Source organism: Sinocyclocheilus grahami, unplaced genomic scaffold, assembly GCF_001515645.1.
Source record: "Sinocyclocheilus grahami isolate Dianchi unplaced genomic scaffold, SAMN03320097.WGS_v1.1 scaffold118.1, whole genome shotgun sequence".
NCBI lineage: Eukaryota > Metazoa > Chordata > Actinopteri > Cypriniformes > Cyprinidae > Sinocyclocheilus > Sinocyclocheilus grahami.
Window position 1 is genome coordinate 1,693,046 of NW_015505297.1, and position 17,090 is coordinate 1,710,135.

Genomic DNA, 17,090 nt, shown 5'->3' on the forward strand with positions numbered 1-17,090 from the left:
GTTCTTAACACAGACCATTTCTCTCCAACTGCTGTTTTATTTCTTTTAGCAGCATGTTAATTTGAGTTAAACAGACAACTTTGAGAAGGTGCCGTGTATCATCTAGCAGCATTTTTCTCTAAATTTGCAGCGCTTCCATTTTGCTCCCTCAAGGCACGTTTGCATTTTTATGCCATGGCTCCCTAATTTAATCATGGCGAATTTACATTGCAGAGCATTATGGGGTTTAAGGCTGGATACGCAACAGCTCTTGAGAGCTGAGATATAATTAGGATTTACAGCCTTTTAGGAGGAATGCAACATTTGCACAAGATAAATTGAATTAATATGCATGCATCATAAATGACTCAAGTCACTAATTTTAGATAGTGATTTAATTAGTGCTAAATAATATTTTAGTTGCTTTTTATCTCTCTAATTGGATGACTTAACCTCTCTGATTTAATGCCAAATGTAGAATATTGTTCAGAATTATTATCAATTCATTATTAATTATCGATTTTACACTAGAATGCATTGTCCAGTTTGTGGCATAATATTAGTAGCAATAACCAGAAACCATTCACATGTGTTGTGTAATAAGTGTTTACATATTTTGCCAAGGGGTGAATGTTATTTAATGGGATATCTCAGATAACTTTTGTTACATCATGGCTAGTAAATTTTGCTTGTATAATTTGTGCTTAGTTTTCATGTGATCACTGTTAATGACCACTTAAGATTGACTACACACTTCACTAACCATTTTTAAGAACATCATCCGACATCAAACAAATTAGAAAAGATTATCACTGTAATCCCATTAATGTACACTCTGTTGTATTCTGTGACAATGTTTTGCTTTAAATTATAGTATAGGTCATCGATTTCTGAGAACTGAGAACTTACATGTGAATATTGTAATACTAGCTGACTCATCCTTGAAAAGCAGCTTTATATGTCACCTCTAATGGTTGCCATGGGGAAGGCAGACAGAACAGGAAATGCCAATCCCAGTCTCTCTTTCTCTTTCTCTGTAAAAAGAGACTGTCTGGCAGCCAAGGTTTTTTGAATCAGGGTCAGCAAATAAAATGCCCAAAAGGGTCTATCCATTCTTCTTATTAAAGAGGGTTACATTACACGATTAGACTGATTACTAGAAGTGGCCCAGGTATTCATTGAAAAGGAGTTATTTCCACAAAGCCTTGATTTTTGAATGCATCCATTTTCCAAATACATTTTATTCTGAAAAGGTTAACTCATTTTACAAATCATGTAGCTTCACTTTTAATCATTTGGTTACACGACTATCATTTTGCCAACTTATGCTCTTCCATTTTTTGTTTGCAGAGATAGTAAGCTAACAATGCTGTTACGTGAGTCCCTGGGAAACATGAATTGTCGCACCACTATGATAGCCCACATTTCCTCGTCACCCAGCAATTTCTCAGAGACACTCTCTACCCTTCAAATCGCCTCTCGTGTTCTTAGACTGAAGAAGAAGAAGGCTAAAGTAAGCGTGGTATGATACTGTCCTTCATTTTATTGAACTTTCTTTTAGGATAGAATGATTCACCATTGTATTTTATGTTTATTACTTTCAAATGCAGTGTTCTTTTTTCTTTTGTAGCAATACACATCCAGTTCCTCTGGTGGTGAGAGCTCATGTGAGGAAGGAAGAATGCGTCGTCCAACACAGCTGAGAACCATCCATTCTAGAAATGTTGTTGATTCAGAGATGCCCCTGCTACATCTCTCCAGTGACCCTGAAGAGTATTCCAGCAGCGAACAGTCATGTGACACAGTTATCTATGTAGGTCCAAATGGCTCAGCCCTCTCAGACAAAGAGCTAACAGACAACGAAGGTCCTCCAGAGTTTGTTCCTATAATCCCATCTCTACATAAAAATAAAGCAGATCTTGGCAAGGCTTCTTTGACATCACAACCATCTCAACAGGTTGTAGCCCCACTAGTTCAAGCCTCACAGTCTGTCCAACCCTTGCAGACCATTAATCCGCAGCCACTCCCACCTTTGCCAGAGGAAGGTGCTGAGCCAGGTAAAAAGGAAAAAGACTGCCTTAAGTGCAACACTTTTGCAGAGCTCCAAGAGAGGCTGGACTGCATTGATGGAAGAGAAGAGGTTACAACATTCCCTTTTGAAGAAGTCTCTGCCAACAGAGCTGCCAAATTTGAGCCTGGCCATGGTCAAGTCGTTAAAGGGGGTCAGCAATCCAGTTCTCCCAAGAGGATCTCTGACCAGCAGCTGGAGGAGATCCGTGAGGTGGTTGAAGAAGCAGAGATCGCTCAGTCAATAATTGAAAGCTTGACACAGACTTCAACAGGCAGTTGTGGACTCTCCAGCAGCAGAAGTGTGACTGGCAGCAGTGGTATTGGGCAATTTATAAAGAGCTCCAGTTTACATGACAGCAAAGAATCCATCAGTGGTGGAAGCAGCAGTGAGAGTAAGCCTCGTCCTATGGGCTCCCCACGGTTGGGCATTGCCAGTCTTACTAAAACCTCAGAGTACAAACCCCCATCCTCTCCCTCTCAACGCTGCAAAGTGTACACCCAGAAAGGAATAATGCCTGGAACACCACCTCACTCCTCACATAATCTTAATAAAGACTCTAGAAAATCATCTACAGAGTCTTTGCTTAATCCTGAGTCTAGAACCTCTCCGGTGGGGATGAGCCCACAGGTCCTAAACAGATCTTCATCATCCAATAGCCTTGGATCAGCTGAGACACTGTGTGATGATGTTCCCCAGCTGCCTTTGGACAGTAAGAAAAATGTGAAGGACACCACAGCCACAGTTACGCTGGAGCATCCTTTGGAGCCCAGTGGAGAGGATGAGCTGGTGTTTACCCTTGTGGAAAAGCTGACAATTAGTGGGGTGATGGAAAATGGCAGACCAACCAGTATTATCAGCTTTAATAGTGACTGCTCGGTGCAGGCTATGACATCGGGTTCAAGACCTGTTAGTATAATTAGCAGCATGAGTGAAGACCTAGAACATTACACCACAGCTCCCTGCACTACCACTGCCACTATCTCACAAGTCAACATTGCTAAATTCCTGCCTCTCCGCAAGATAGAAGGGGATGCCCAGGCTAGTCGTCGTTCCTCAATCAGCTCATGGCTGAGTGAAATGAGTGCTGGCAGTGATGGCGACCAGTCATGCCATAGCTTTGTTGCCCAACAGTGCTTTGGACAAGGTGAGGCAATAGCCGAAGACAGGCTTTTAGAAATTCAAGAAGAAGGTGACATAGACCCCGAGTCAAATGATCAAAAGAACTCAGACAAAGAGAGTGATTCCAATAAAACCGAAGTGAATGATAAAAACACAGCTAAACACAAATTAGACAAGCTGTCCTCAACCTCAAGTGGCTATGTTCCTTTTAAGACCAATATCACAACTCACCCATGTGCTGCTGTTAAGCCAATAGTTGTGCAGGACTTACAAACAAAAACCCCTCTAGTCAAAGATCCCAAATCACCACTTGTTCCAATCTCAAGTGAGATACATTTTGATGACCCTTGGATGAAAAGGGAGGGATGTGAAGAGACCAAGCCTTTGGAGATGGTCTGTGATATCAAGTCAGAGAAGAGAACATCTGAATCTGTAAAAAGGAAGTGGCAAGTTGACAAGCACAGCTCAAGTGAAGCAGCATGTTCCCCTGATTCAATGAACCGGGTGGTGAATGGCTGCGAGATGGTCTTCAATGCATCTGAAAGCATAATTCAAGTGTACTCTGCAGACATCCTCAGGACGGGTAGTCTCCCTCGTGCATGGCATCGCTTGAATAAGCAGGATGATCTGGACGACCCTACATATCGTTACATGAGTGGAGAGTATAAAAGCCTTGGGGTTACCACTTCCACTCCCTGCAGTCCAAGAGCCACACTTGAAAGAAGAAGTTCAGCAGGGAGGCAAGGCATCTTTGCTCGTCAGAAAGGAATCCCACCATTGCCACCTGTAAGGAAGTCTAGCCTTGACCAGAGGAATCGAGCAAGTCCACAGCATAGTCCAGGAAATTCTCAGACACCAAACCAGCATCTGTCTTTCATTGGCAGCACACCTGAAGACCTGGCTGGTAAACACAAAGGACCAAATGTAGAGAGCAGCAGACTCTTCAGTGCCAAACTTGAGCAGTTAGCAAACAGAACCCATTCCTTAGGGAGGTCTCATGGGGCACATTATGACTGTCATTCCTTAGAGAAGGCTGAGATTTTGACCTCTCTAGGCTCTAAAGGAGGAGTTACAAAAGACAGTACAATGCCAAGGACAGGTAGGAGCATCACCCGTGGTTTGCTCTCATCACCTATCAATGGACCAAATGGTAATAATAATGCCCCACAATTACCCAAAGCAAGTCAATCCAAAATCTCTGCAGTTAGCAAACTCCTTATGGCAAGTCCCAAAGCTCGAAGCTTATCATCCTCTTGCACAAAGACCCTAAGTTTCTCCACCAAGTCCCTCCCACAGTCAGTAAACCGAAGCTCAAGTTTGCCTCCCAATGGAAAGAACCAGAACCAAAATTCATGGTCAACTCAGTCCTTAAGTCGCAGTAGGGGAACAGGGTTAGCATCTAAGCTACCTTTAAGAGCAGTGAATGGACGAATCTCTGAGCTCCTTCAAGGTAGCGCTAGCTCTCGTGCTGCCCAAGGACGAGGGGCATCAGACACTGAGGAGAGAGGAGCAGCAGTCCAAGGAGAGGAAAGGCCGGTGGTCCATACTTTGCCCTCACCTTACAGTAAGATCACCGCCCCAAGAAGGCCTCACCGTTGCAGTAGCGGACATGCCAGTGACAACAGCAGTGTTCTAAGCGGAGAGCTTCCTCCAGCCATGGGAAAGACTGCTTTGTTCTACCACAGTGGCGGCAGCAGTGGCTATGAGAGTATGATACGAGACAGTGAGGCCACAGGAAGCACATCATCTGCTCAGGACTCGATGAGTGAAAACATCAGCTCTGTCAGTGGTCGCAGGAGCCTTAAGAATTCAAAGAAAAGAAGTAATACAGGTAAGCAAATATCAGATGCCAAAAACTATGCTTCTTTTTGTTTAAAGTCCATAATCCAACATAAAAAAGTATTTTACTACTTGATTTTTTGTTGTGTAATACAGTGGAAAATGTCATCATACTCCTGTCAGCTTGGTTAATGTACACATTGGGGAAAATAATTATTTGATCCCCTGCTGATTTTGTAAGTTTGACCTCTTACAAAGAAATGGTCTATACTTTTTATGGTAGGTTTATTTTAACGGACATAGACAGATTATGAACCAAAGAATCCAGAAAAAAAACATTATATGAAGGTTATAAATTGATTTGCATTTCAGTGTGTCAAATAAGTATTTCCACACTTGAAAGAAGAAGTTCAGCAGGGAGGCAAGGCATCTTTGCTCGTCAGAAAGGAATCCCACCATTGCCACCTGTAAGGAAGTCTAGCCTTGACCAGAGGAATCGAGCAAGTCCACAGCATAGTCCAGGAAATTCTCAGACACCAAACCAGCATCTGTCTTTCATTGGCAGCACACCTGAAGACCTGGCTGGTAAACACAAAGGACCAAATGTAGAGAGCAGCAGACTCTTCAGTGCCAAACTTGAGCAGTTAGCAAACAGAACCCATTCCTTAGGGAGGTCTCATGGGGCACATTATGACTGTCATTCCTTAGAGAAGGCTGAGATTTTGACCTCTCTAGGCTCTAAAGGAGGAGTTACAAAAGACAGTACAATGCCAAGGACAGGTAGGAGCATCACCCGTGGTTTGCTCTCATCACCTATCAATGGACCAAATGGTAATAATAATGCCCCACAATTACCCAAAGCAAGTCAATCCAAAATCTCTGCAGTTAGCAAACTCCTTATGGCAAGTCCCAAAGCTCGAAGCTTATCATCCTCTTGCACAAAGACCCTAAGTTTCTCCACCAAGTCCCTCCCACAGTCAGTAAACCGAAGCTCAAGTTTGCCTCCTAACGGAAAGAACCAGAACCAAAATTCATGGTCAACTCAGTCCTTAAGTCGCAGTAGGGGAACAGGGTTAGCATCTAAGCTACCTTTAAGAGCAGTGAATGGACGAATCTCTGAGCTCCTTCAAGGTAGCGCTAGCTCTCGTGCTGCCCAAGGACGAGGGGCATCAGACACTGAGGAGAGAGGAGCAGCAGTCCAAGGAGAGGAAAGGCCGGTGGTCCATACTTTGCCCTCACCTTACAGTAAGATCACCGCCCCAAGAAGGCCTCACCGTTGCAGTAGCGGACATGCCAGTGACAACAGCAGTGTTCTAAGCGGAGAGCTTCCTCCAGCCATGGGAAAGACTGCTTTGTTCTACCACAGTGGCGGCAGCAGTGGCTATGAGAGTATGATACGAGACAGTGAGGCCACAGGAAGCACATCATCTGCTCAGGACTCGATGAGTGAAAACATCAGCTCTGTCAGTGGTCGCAGGAGCCTTAAGAATTCAAAGAAAAGAAGTAATACAGGTAAGCAAATATCAGATGCCAAAAACTATGCTTCTTTTTGTTTAAAGTCCATAATCCAACATAAAAAAGTATTTTACTACTTGATTTTTTGTTGTGTAATACAGTGGAAAATGTCATCATACTCCTGTCAGCTTGGTTAATGTACACATTGGGGAAAATAATTATTTGATCCCCTGCTGATTTTGTAAGTTTGACCTCTTACAAAGAAATGGTCTATACTTTTTATGGTAGGTTTATTTTAACGGACATAGACAGATTATGAACCAAAGAATCCAGAAAAAAAACATTATATGAAGGTTATAAATTGATTTGCATTTCAGTGTGTCAAATAAGTATTTGATCCCCAAGCAAAACATGACTTAGTACTTGGTGGAGAAACCCTTATTGGCAAGCACAGAGGTAAGATGTTTCTTGTAGTTGGTCATCAGGTTTGCACACATGTCAGGAGGGATTTTGGTCCACTCCTCTTTACAGACTCTCTCTAAATCTTTAAGGTTTTTTGGGCTGTCACTTGGCAATTCAAAGTTTCAGCTCCCTCCACAGATTTTCTATAGGATTACAGTCTGGAGACTGGCTAGGCCACTCCATGACCTTAATGTGCTTCTTTTTGAGCCACTTTGTTGCCTTGGCGGTATGTTTTGGGTCATTGTCATGCTGGAAGACCCATTCACGACCCATCTTCAGTGTTATGACTGAGGGAAGGAAGTTCTCATTCAAGATTTTACGGTACATAGCCCTGTTCATCAGCCCCTCAATGCGTTGAAGTCGTCCTGTACCCTTAGCAGAGGGTCTTGTAGCCCATCCCAGCCTTGTGTAGGTCTACAGTCTTGTCCCAGATGTCCTTTGACAGCTTTTTGGTCTTGCCCATGGTGATGGAGAGGTTGGAATGGAAGATACAGATTCTGTGGACAGGTGTCTTTTATACACATAATGAGCTGACATTAGGAGTACTTGGACTAATCTGTGTTCTACATGGTACATAACTAATCTGTGGAAGCAAGAATTCTTGCTGGTTGGTAGGGGATCAAATACTTATTTGACTCACTGAAATGCAAATCAATTTTTAACCTTTATATAATCTGTTTTGTTCTGAATTGATATTCTGACTCTATCCATTAAAATAAACCTACCATAAAAATTATAGACCCTTCATTTCCTTGTAAGTGGGCAAACTTACAATATCAGCAGGGGGTCAAATAATTATTTTCCCTAATATACACCTATATTTATTTGTTTGTTTATTTATTTATTTTATTCTATGTGTGTAGTCTGCTTCTCAAGTCTGGCAAATGTATTTAATGGCTCATCGTGGAATCCATCTTTCTGCATTACAACAATTCAAAGATCTAGTTCTAGAGTTAATGTAATTCCTAATGAATTGTGCTCAAGAAAATGTATTGTAGTACAAAGCTTTCAGGACTCATTCCAGATTATAGTTGGAAGAAACAAAACTTTTTAAAGAGCTCTGCTCCCCTCTACATGCTTGGATGATCTGTTATGATACTGACTGATAGCAGTTGCCAAACTTAGCTGTGGGTGGTCTTTCAATATTTAGTGCTGCATAAATTCCAGAATACACACCTCTTCTCCCATTTCCTCAGGCTAAGAATTTTACTCTATTTCTTGCCACCACAAACTTTTGCATGGTGAGAAAACTGAAAATGCAAATCATTTCTCAGACACAAAAGCTAGACCAGTACACGTTGAACCGCAAAGAAAAGTAGTATTGTAATTATGTTGTGAATACCTTATTTGAAAAGGCCTTTGCAAGGATATAAAAGCACAACCACAGTTAAAATTTACATCAACTGCCAACCGCCAACATTCTTCTGAACTCAGAGCACTGTCTCTCCGAGGCAATGAGGGTGGACTGAAAAGTTGACCTTTTTGGTGCTGTTTTCTGACCAAATGACTAGCTGAAACACATTAATATGACCTTGTTCCTTGGTTCCAAATCAGATAACTTATCATCAGACCTGGAACTGTCAATTTCTATGCAAATAGGGGAACTACTTCTGGCAAATTCCTTATTGTAGACTTGGTTCCTCCAGACTGGTCAGATAAGATACTGTCCTGCTATTATCTCAGTGCTCTTTTTCATTATACGGCTGCATCGAATTGGTAGGAGTGCGGCTCTGTGTAGGTTAAGCTTTGGCTCAGCACTGTAGCACACTTTGACCCTTTTTTTTGTCTTTTCACTTGGTTTAATTATAAAACAACTCAAGATTGATAAAATGTGTTTACATAGTGCGCATCACATGGTATTGTCTCATCCCTAGGGTCCCAGAGACGCCGTCTAATCCCTAACCTCACCTTAGACACCACCTCTCCCGTGAGAATGCCGGTCATCAGTCCAGGATTACGCTGGGTGGATGTTCCCCTCCGGCCAACACAGAGGGGTTTAGTTGAACCTTTCGAGATTAAGGTTTATGAGATTGATGATGTTGAACGTCTACAGAGGAGGCGGACCGTAGGCAATAAGGTAAGAGCGTTTTTACAGCAGTTCTTGTCAGTGGTTTAGAAAGATGTATCGCTTATTGTTGTTGTGCCCTCAGGAAGTGGTATACTTTAGTGCCAAACTGAAGATCTTAGAGCATCGGCAACAGAGAATCTCAGAGGTGCGGGCCAAGTACGATTGGCTGAAAAAGGAACTAGAGCAAACCAAACAACACCTGATGCTGGAGCCAGAGAAATGGACCACTGAATGTAAGTCATTTGCACACTTTGGGTTGATATCAATGGTACCATTTCTAGTCTAAGAAATGATCATATATGAACAAAATAAAATACATGACAAAATTCACAAAGTAGCTATGCAAACTGCAGGCATTGTAGAATGTTTTTCAAGACAAAAGTATGAGTTTGGTGGGTTTAACTTCTGTCAGTTAACATTCGTTTCCTTAATTTTTGCAGTTGACCTTCAGCAGACGTTTGAAGTGGACTCTCTGGAGTACTTAGAAGCTCTGGAGTTTGTCACGGAACGACTGGAGAATCGGGTCAACTTCTGCAAAGCTCATCTGATGATGATCACATGCTTTGACATCACCTGCCGGCGACGGTAAAAGATTCGCCAAGTATTATGGACAGTTGGAAGTGGAAAAGGCTCAGCAGGGTGTATGTGAGCAAGTTACAAAGTTCATCACTACAGTGATGGCTGAAATGATTGGGAAAATATAAAGACTTAATATTTTTTCTAAAATGGATTTTGCTGGGGAACGGAAAAAGCTGGACTTGGAGAGTTGAAAAGAAAAAAACATTGTCCCACATAGATGGAGGAGCACTTTGGAACATTGGAGTCATTGTTTGCGAAAATGGCTTGCTCGCTTGCTGTGAACAAAATAAATAAATTGCCATATAAAAGAACAAATCGTTAAAGAAGATGAATGAAAACAGAACAAAAAGGACGACAAGTGCCTTGTGAACACTTCAATATCTTGGAAATCTATGGACAAAAATTCATATTTGTGTACAGATGGTGCTAGCTTAAAAAAACATGCATACAAACAAACAAAAAAAGTAACAAGAAAAAGAAAACACTGCTTGTTAAATGATGTGTTTAATCTCTGTCTCGGTATTTGTATTGTTATACACTAGTCACATTCAACATGAACTGTTACGTGTGTTTTGTATTATTTTTTGTATTCTTGGACACACTGAGACCACATAGAGCATTTCATATTCCATGGAATAGCACAGCAGGACATCTCGAAGAATGGTTCTGGCATTGGCTCATTGATTTTTCACATCCCCTGCGGTTATGTTGGCATTTTCAGCAGTGTGACGCCTCGGGCTGGGCCACTCCAACGTGTTACGGTTGAGCGGCGAGAAGAATCCTCAGTCTGGCAGGACCAACAAGGATCTTTAATATCAATAATGCATCCCAACTTCTTGGGCATTTTTAAAACAACACTTCACAGTTTACTTTTGTTCGTCAAATACAACTTTAGTAGAAATCGTTGAATTTAGTCTGTTGCATTGCATTCCAGATCATATTGGTGCATATGTCTGCTCATTGGCCTTCCCTCTATGTGGTCTCATTGTACGTGTGCTGACACTTTGGTATTGTTCTGTTTATATATACAGTATATATATGGTGCTTGAGACAGTTTCAGCTCTAAACGTTTATAGATGAGTATATAGCCTGTTCCTGGTACTTACTAAAGACTTCATATGCTTTTCCATTCCCGCTTCACTCCTCTTCCCTGCCCTGACCCTCGCCAAAGCAAAGGGGAGCGACATTCCTGCTGCCCTTTTGGCATTGTAATGAATGAAGGATATTATTTATTTTTTACCTCAGGAGGCCTGTATGACAGAGATGCTTATATTCTATAATTTATTTAGCCTGCAAAGCACTATGCATTAAAATTGTACAGTAGCTAAATTCATGCCATATATATATATAAAATATACTTCTATATTTCACTTTTGTTCTTCTTTATATATTATATAGGTTTTGTTTTTGCATTTCTTTGAATACGCATCTATTGCCAAATCATGGGAGACGAGAGAACAAGCAATTTCCATGTTTATTCACAAAATGTTTTTCATCACAAGCCGTCGCATTCTTCAGCATCTGTGAATCGTTCAAGTAATGCATTGTGTGATATGCGGTACAATGTGAAACGAATATCGTCCTTAATGCGCTTTAATGTTCACGAACATGGTTGCGAAACTAAGGCCTCGCCTCCTTTCACTAATTCATGTGAATAGAAAGGAAAGGAGTTTGGCATTACAGATGGATGAGGGAAGATGAGAAAAGTTGTCAACATATTGCTTCATGTTAATACTGCGACAGTCGGCATGATTTCTTGTTCTATGAGAAAAAACACAGCCTGAATGAGAGTTTGATTGACATACGGATTGATGTAAATAAAGGATGATTCAGAAGCTGCATTCTTTTTTCTGCCTTATTCTGCACAACTAATTAATAACTAAAATTATTTGAACGTTTCTGAGATACTATAATTAGTTGCCCACCACATGTTTTTGCAGCTCTGCAGCATAAATCTATTTTTTGATTGAATTTCTTATAAAAAAAGAATGAAAGCAACCTTTTAGTTGGTCTGTTTTTATTCATTATTTTAATTCAGTATACCCCAGGCTTCATTTTAGATGTCTTAAGCTGCTTCCAGACGAGATTGATCTTCATCGGCTTTAATGAACAGCCATCAACCACAGATGCAGTTCAATAGAAAATCATATCAGACATCAAAGGAGCACAAGGGACTTTACAAGTATGATAATTCACCCTAAACCTGACTGGACGAATACAGATAATAATAATACATCTTATCAGTGATCCTGATGCTTAGTGTGGATCTCATTGTAATAAAAGTAAATATATATATATATATATATATATATATATATATATATATATATATATATATATATATATATATATATATAGTGAAACTTACTGGTCATAAAACCTTATCTATAACCGGTTAGTGCTGTCCGGTCAATTTTTTGAATTTTTACTTAAAGGTTTTGGCACTTGATATGTGAAAAAATAAATTTAAATAAATACATCATGGACAATCATGGATGGGTTAAATGGTCCAGAATAAAATAAACTTTTGGAAAGTGACAATGGAAATGAATGGGAAGCAAATTTCATGTAGTGGAAAATTTTGGTTCTGCAGCAGAAATTTCATTTTCAGGTCTATGCTCAAAAAGTGGTTAACAGGTAATGAATGGATCATAACTATCCCATAAATATAATTTAGTACCATAAAATCTTAAATAAAAAAAATTATCAAACTAAAATATAGCACATTCATTTAATTGAAAAAAAAAAATCTGTCATTTTTGACCGCCATATGTGAGCAGGACCTGAGGGGTAAGTAAAAAAATACAATTTTATTCCTTTTGATTTTTGGTGAAACATGACTGAAGATTTGTGGTTGGACTCGTTCACGTTTTGTTAGGAATGATGTCATATAGGCTTAAAGGGCTCCGAGTGTGAGTTAGAGATTGGACTGCTCTATACTAACTTCTTCTATTTCCTCTTAAGCCCCATTCTATCCAACAGAATGAAACAGGTAATGAATGGATCATAACTATCCCATAAATATAATTTAGTACCATAAAATCTTAAATAAAAAAAATTATCAAACTAAAATATAGCACATTCATTTAATTGAAAAAAAAAAATCTGTCATTTTTGACCGCCATATGTGAGCAGGACCTGAGGGGTAAGTAAAAAAATACAATTTTATTTCTTTTGATTTTTGGTGAAACATGACTGAAGATTTGTGGTTGGACTCGTTCACGTTTTGTTAGGAATGATGTCATATAGGCTTAAAGGGCTCCGAGTGTGAGTTAGAGATTGGACTGCTCTATACTAACTTCTTCTATTTCCTCTTAAGCCCCATTCTATCCAACAGAATGACATTTTTTTAAGATATTATCTCCATCTTAAAGAAGTGCACCTCCAAAAGCTGTTTGCTTTAGTGGCCACAGAGTTATGAGAGGAGAGGAGGTGGAATGAGACGTGTAATCCTGTCTATCTGTATCCTGACACTCATGAGGGTTCAAAAGATTTAGCAACAATAACACGTTCTGGGAAAATATCCGGAAAAGTGTCATCTGTGCTAATCCAGACCAACTAGATGAACAAAAGACTTTTATTTCCGTGTATATACGTAGGTTTTCAGTAAGAAGCTCAGACACAAACTTTATTAATAATTAGATTTATTTACACACCACTTGTTGTTTTACCACCAAAATGAAATCACTTCCTGAAGGATGATATTATTAACAAAAGCCAGTTTACTGTAAAAAATGACCGTGAATTTAACGGTAAAAGACTGTAAAAATGCTACAGTAAAAGCCTGTTAAATGGTTAATGGTAAATTCCCCTACTATATACGGTGAAAAACTGTATTGGACATTACATGTATTGGACATTCATTTTACGGTAGTATACCATTTTTGGAAGTGAAAAGACCTTATAATTTACAGTGAATAACCGTAAATTGCCATTCCCAGAATTCCCTGCGTTACATTTCAAATTAGATGTTTTTTTGTTGAAATAACTATGTTTCTTCTTAGTTTTTTCTTATCAGTTTTGTATATTAGGGTTGTGTGTTACACCTAATGTTGTTAAATGAATGTTTATTGCATTATTTCAGTTTCATGTGTTACCATGATGGTGTTTGGTGTTTGTGTGAATGACACTGTGCACCTTCTATATATGTTATTACATAAAAGCTGCTTGTGATGAGCTTTGGTTCATCATGTGACTTTCTCATCACCACCTGCATTTGGTGGTTATCAGTGTATTACAAAAGTACAAAACAGATTTCAGTACTACAATAGGTTAGTGTATTAACATTATAACAGTTAGTGAAATTACGGTATTTAACTGTAAATTTAAGTTAAAACCGTAAAACCTAAAACGTTGCTAACTGTATTTTTTTATGGTAAAATTTGGGCAACCACAGCTGCCGGTTTTTTACCGTAAATTTTACGGAATTTTTTTTTACAGTGTATATTACATTAATACAAAAGAAAGTGATATCGAGGTCATTTCAATTACCAATTAAAACAATATTCATAAGAAAATATTCTGATTAGTGAAACACCTGGACAATTTCTTAATAAAATGCCAGTGTTTTGTGTTAGCATATAAATGGCGACATCTGTTCAAACCAGAGTATTGAAATTATTTAAATGATCCCTCTCGTTCACGTAACTGTTGTGAAAACTTACTAATATGATTTTCATCTTTAAAAACTGTTTCAATATTTGATTCAACATGGGAATATTTACTGAAACGAAGGATTGACCCACATTACAAATCAAGTGCTTACTGCAATAACACAATCCAGATGGTAAAAGATGAGCATAAAAACATAAAGCAGCTGCTGAAATATGTTTATGAAATCAGAGCGACTGGAACTGTCTTGCCAGAGTAACTCTGATGATTGAAGTTAATGATGAGAAACTGAAGCACAAATCTGAGGTGTGTGTTTGGAGCGGTTTTATGAAGCACAGCAGTTATTGCTGAAAAGCTGTTGCCTTTCACAACAGTTGATTATGTGAAAGTCAGAATCACACTAAAGTCATGTATAGTCATTTTTAATAGTCTATGCTTTAAGGGTGCTAATGGATAAAAAAAATCATTGTTGGTAAGTGAAATACATCTGAAATAGAATCAAATTAAAGTATTAGATGAAAAACCTAAACTTAAAAAAAATAAATGTTGCCTTGGGAACTAACTGAATTGTTTAAGTTGAAGCATGAAAAATACTAAAACTAAAACTGGAGAAAATAAAAACTACAAAATTATTAAAACGTAGTAATAGTATTAAAGTAGTATTTAAATAATACTAAAATAACACATATTTGAATAATTTTATTAACTCCCAAGTGACCAGAAAACATGAAACGTATAAATGTAAGGATTGACTGAATACTCAATCAGATGCATTTAAATACTAATATATCATCACATATACAGTATGTTTATGAATCTACAGCAGTTATTGCTGAAAAGCTGTTGCCTTTCACAACAGTTGATTATGTGAAAGTCAGAATCACACTAAAGTCATGTATAGTCATTTTTAAGGGTCTATGCTTTAAGGGTGCTAATGGATAAAAAAAATCATTGTTGGTAAGTGAAATACATCTGAAATAGAATCAGTAAACTACATTTTAGACTGAGTGTTAAAAGAGAACATCTGTTGAGGGGGCAGCAAGTGGATCTCTGATATTACTGCAAATAAAAATAAATAAAACAATTGCAAATAAAAAAAGTGGAATTAATTCCACAAAAAAAAAAATTCCGAAATGGACTGAAAAAGCACAGCGAAGATGTAGATTTTTCACTCTGGCATTTTTTTTTTCAGTTGAATTCTAAACCAGCTGGTTTGATACATAGTGGCACAAAAGCAGGTGGCAGACACAACCATCCAGAAACATTCCATTTGAGAGCAAATATAGCGGCGTGTTGATTGACAGCCAACATGTCAAAGAATCGGAGGAGAGGAGTATGGGGCCGTCTCTGTATGATGGCACACATCAGTCTAGACTTGACCCAGCTCAGCCTGGCACTCGCTCAGTTTTCTCTTCACCTCATTAGTCAGGACGTGATCCGTCCCATGGGTCACCTTCATGATGTCATACGCCTGAGGAGGGAAGCAGCGGGAGGAAGAGAGATGGTTGAGTTAAACGATCGTCATGTGAGGGAAGAAAATTAATTTAAAGGAATGAAACGGGAGCTGCGAGAGTCCAAAGCACTCATTACGTTACCGTGGTATTTGGCTGCTGCACCAAGAGCGTCACGGGTGAAATTTTACTGAGAGAAATGTCATATTAACATACTTCTATAATAATTAAAGGTGGGGTAAGTGATTTCTGGTAGCCAGTGTTAACATTTGAAATCACCACAGCAAACACGCCCCTACCCCAAAAGGGTCTCGCCCCTATTTTGATAGCTCCGCCCCACACATACGTACTCAAGGCAACAATTAGTTCTGTGAAACAAAGCAAAACCAATGTTACACAGTGTCTACACCGGACGCGAGTGGCGCGGCGCAACAAAATACTATGGAACTCATTATAATCAGTGATGCTGTCTACACCATAGATATACATATATACATATCTATGGTCTACACTGGATGTGGCGTGGCACGGCACGACAAATCCCCAACAGAAAATTGCTGCTGCGTTCTATTTATGAAGTATTGACACAAATTTCAAATGATTTTCAACGGTCGCTTAGTCGCATCCAGTGTACTAGACAGACTTTAGCTGTTGCGGTGCAAACACAGTGTTACTCACCTATCGAGAAGAAACAAAGCAACCTCAGCGTCCGATCGCAGGCCTTCCGCTCCTTGAGTTCTCTCCAGCGCTGGAAAGCTACTTCTTGCCTTAAGCCTTCTTTTGTTCCAAAGACGTTTTCCTCTTTTGTGTTTTATCTGCCATCTCTATCTTTCTGTCGCTTGGCTCGCTAATGTCCGTCCTGTGCACTAAACGCTCTCTCCTCCACATCATGAGTAGACACGCCCCTTACTGCTGATTGGCTACAAGTTTTTAAAAAATCACTTACCCCACCTTTAAAAGATAAAATTAAAAATAAAATAAAATTATATTATATATATTGTATTATATTATAAAAAAACTATTGGTGCTTTTATCATATTAATGTCACTGTCTTTTTATAAAATCAATAAAGGCTGTGCATCAAGTCTAAGCATCAGGATAATAAAGCATTTCTGCAACAATTGTGTCCTTATTTCTCCATCTGCACATTGTCTGCCTGACTCCGGCTGCCTTTTAAATCACCAAATCTAATCTAACAGCAGCAAACAGACTGTGGAGTCAATGCGGAGACATCCATACCACTGTTTAGACAACAGAGCAGATTCAGACAGCAGGGCAGAATGCAGCCAATGACCATCGAGGGTCTCATTACGGCCCTGATCTCTCTGTAGTCAGCTATAGGGCCAAAGAGCATGTGCTAACAGACCTGTGTGAAGCTCCCCTGAGCCTCCTCCAGTCTGCCCATGTAGTGCTGCATCTTCCCCACCCACAGCAGCTCCACCGCTCTGGACGGATGTGGATCACTGTAGTACAGTCTGTGCGAGGAAACAGAAGATTAATTCTAGCGCTGGCAAAA

The 17,090-nt window shown here is 39.4% G+C and overlaps 1 protein-coding gene across 1 annotated transcript in view; it reads left to right on the forward strand.

The window, feature by feature from the left end:
* Positions 1 to 11,178, forward strand: part of LOC107589674 (kinesin-like protein KIF26B) — an 84,162-nt gene extending 72,984 nt beyond the window's left edge. Inside the window, exons 8-13 of the mRNA XM_016278176.1 lie at positions 1,330 to 1,492; positions 1,610 to 5,000; positions 5,321 to 6,460; positions 8,740 to 8,942; positions 9,016 to 9,166; positions 9,374 to 11,178. Of these exons, the coding sequence (XP_016133662.1) occupies positions 1,330 to 1,492; positions 1,610 to 5,000; positions 5,321 to 6,460; positions 8,740 to 8,942; positions 9,016 to 9,166; positions 9,374 to 9,522 (5,197 nt within the window). The 3' untranslated portion in view covers positions 9,523 to 11,178. The remainder of the gene's footprint in view (positions 1 to 1,329; positions 1,493 to 1,609; positions 5,001 to 5,320; positions 6,461 to 8,739; positions 8,943 to 9,015; positions 9,167 to 9,373) is intronic.
* The last annotated feature ends 5,912 nt before the right edge of the window (positions 11,179 to 17,090 follow it).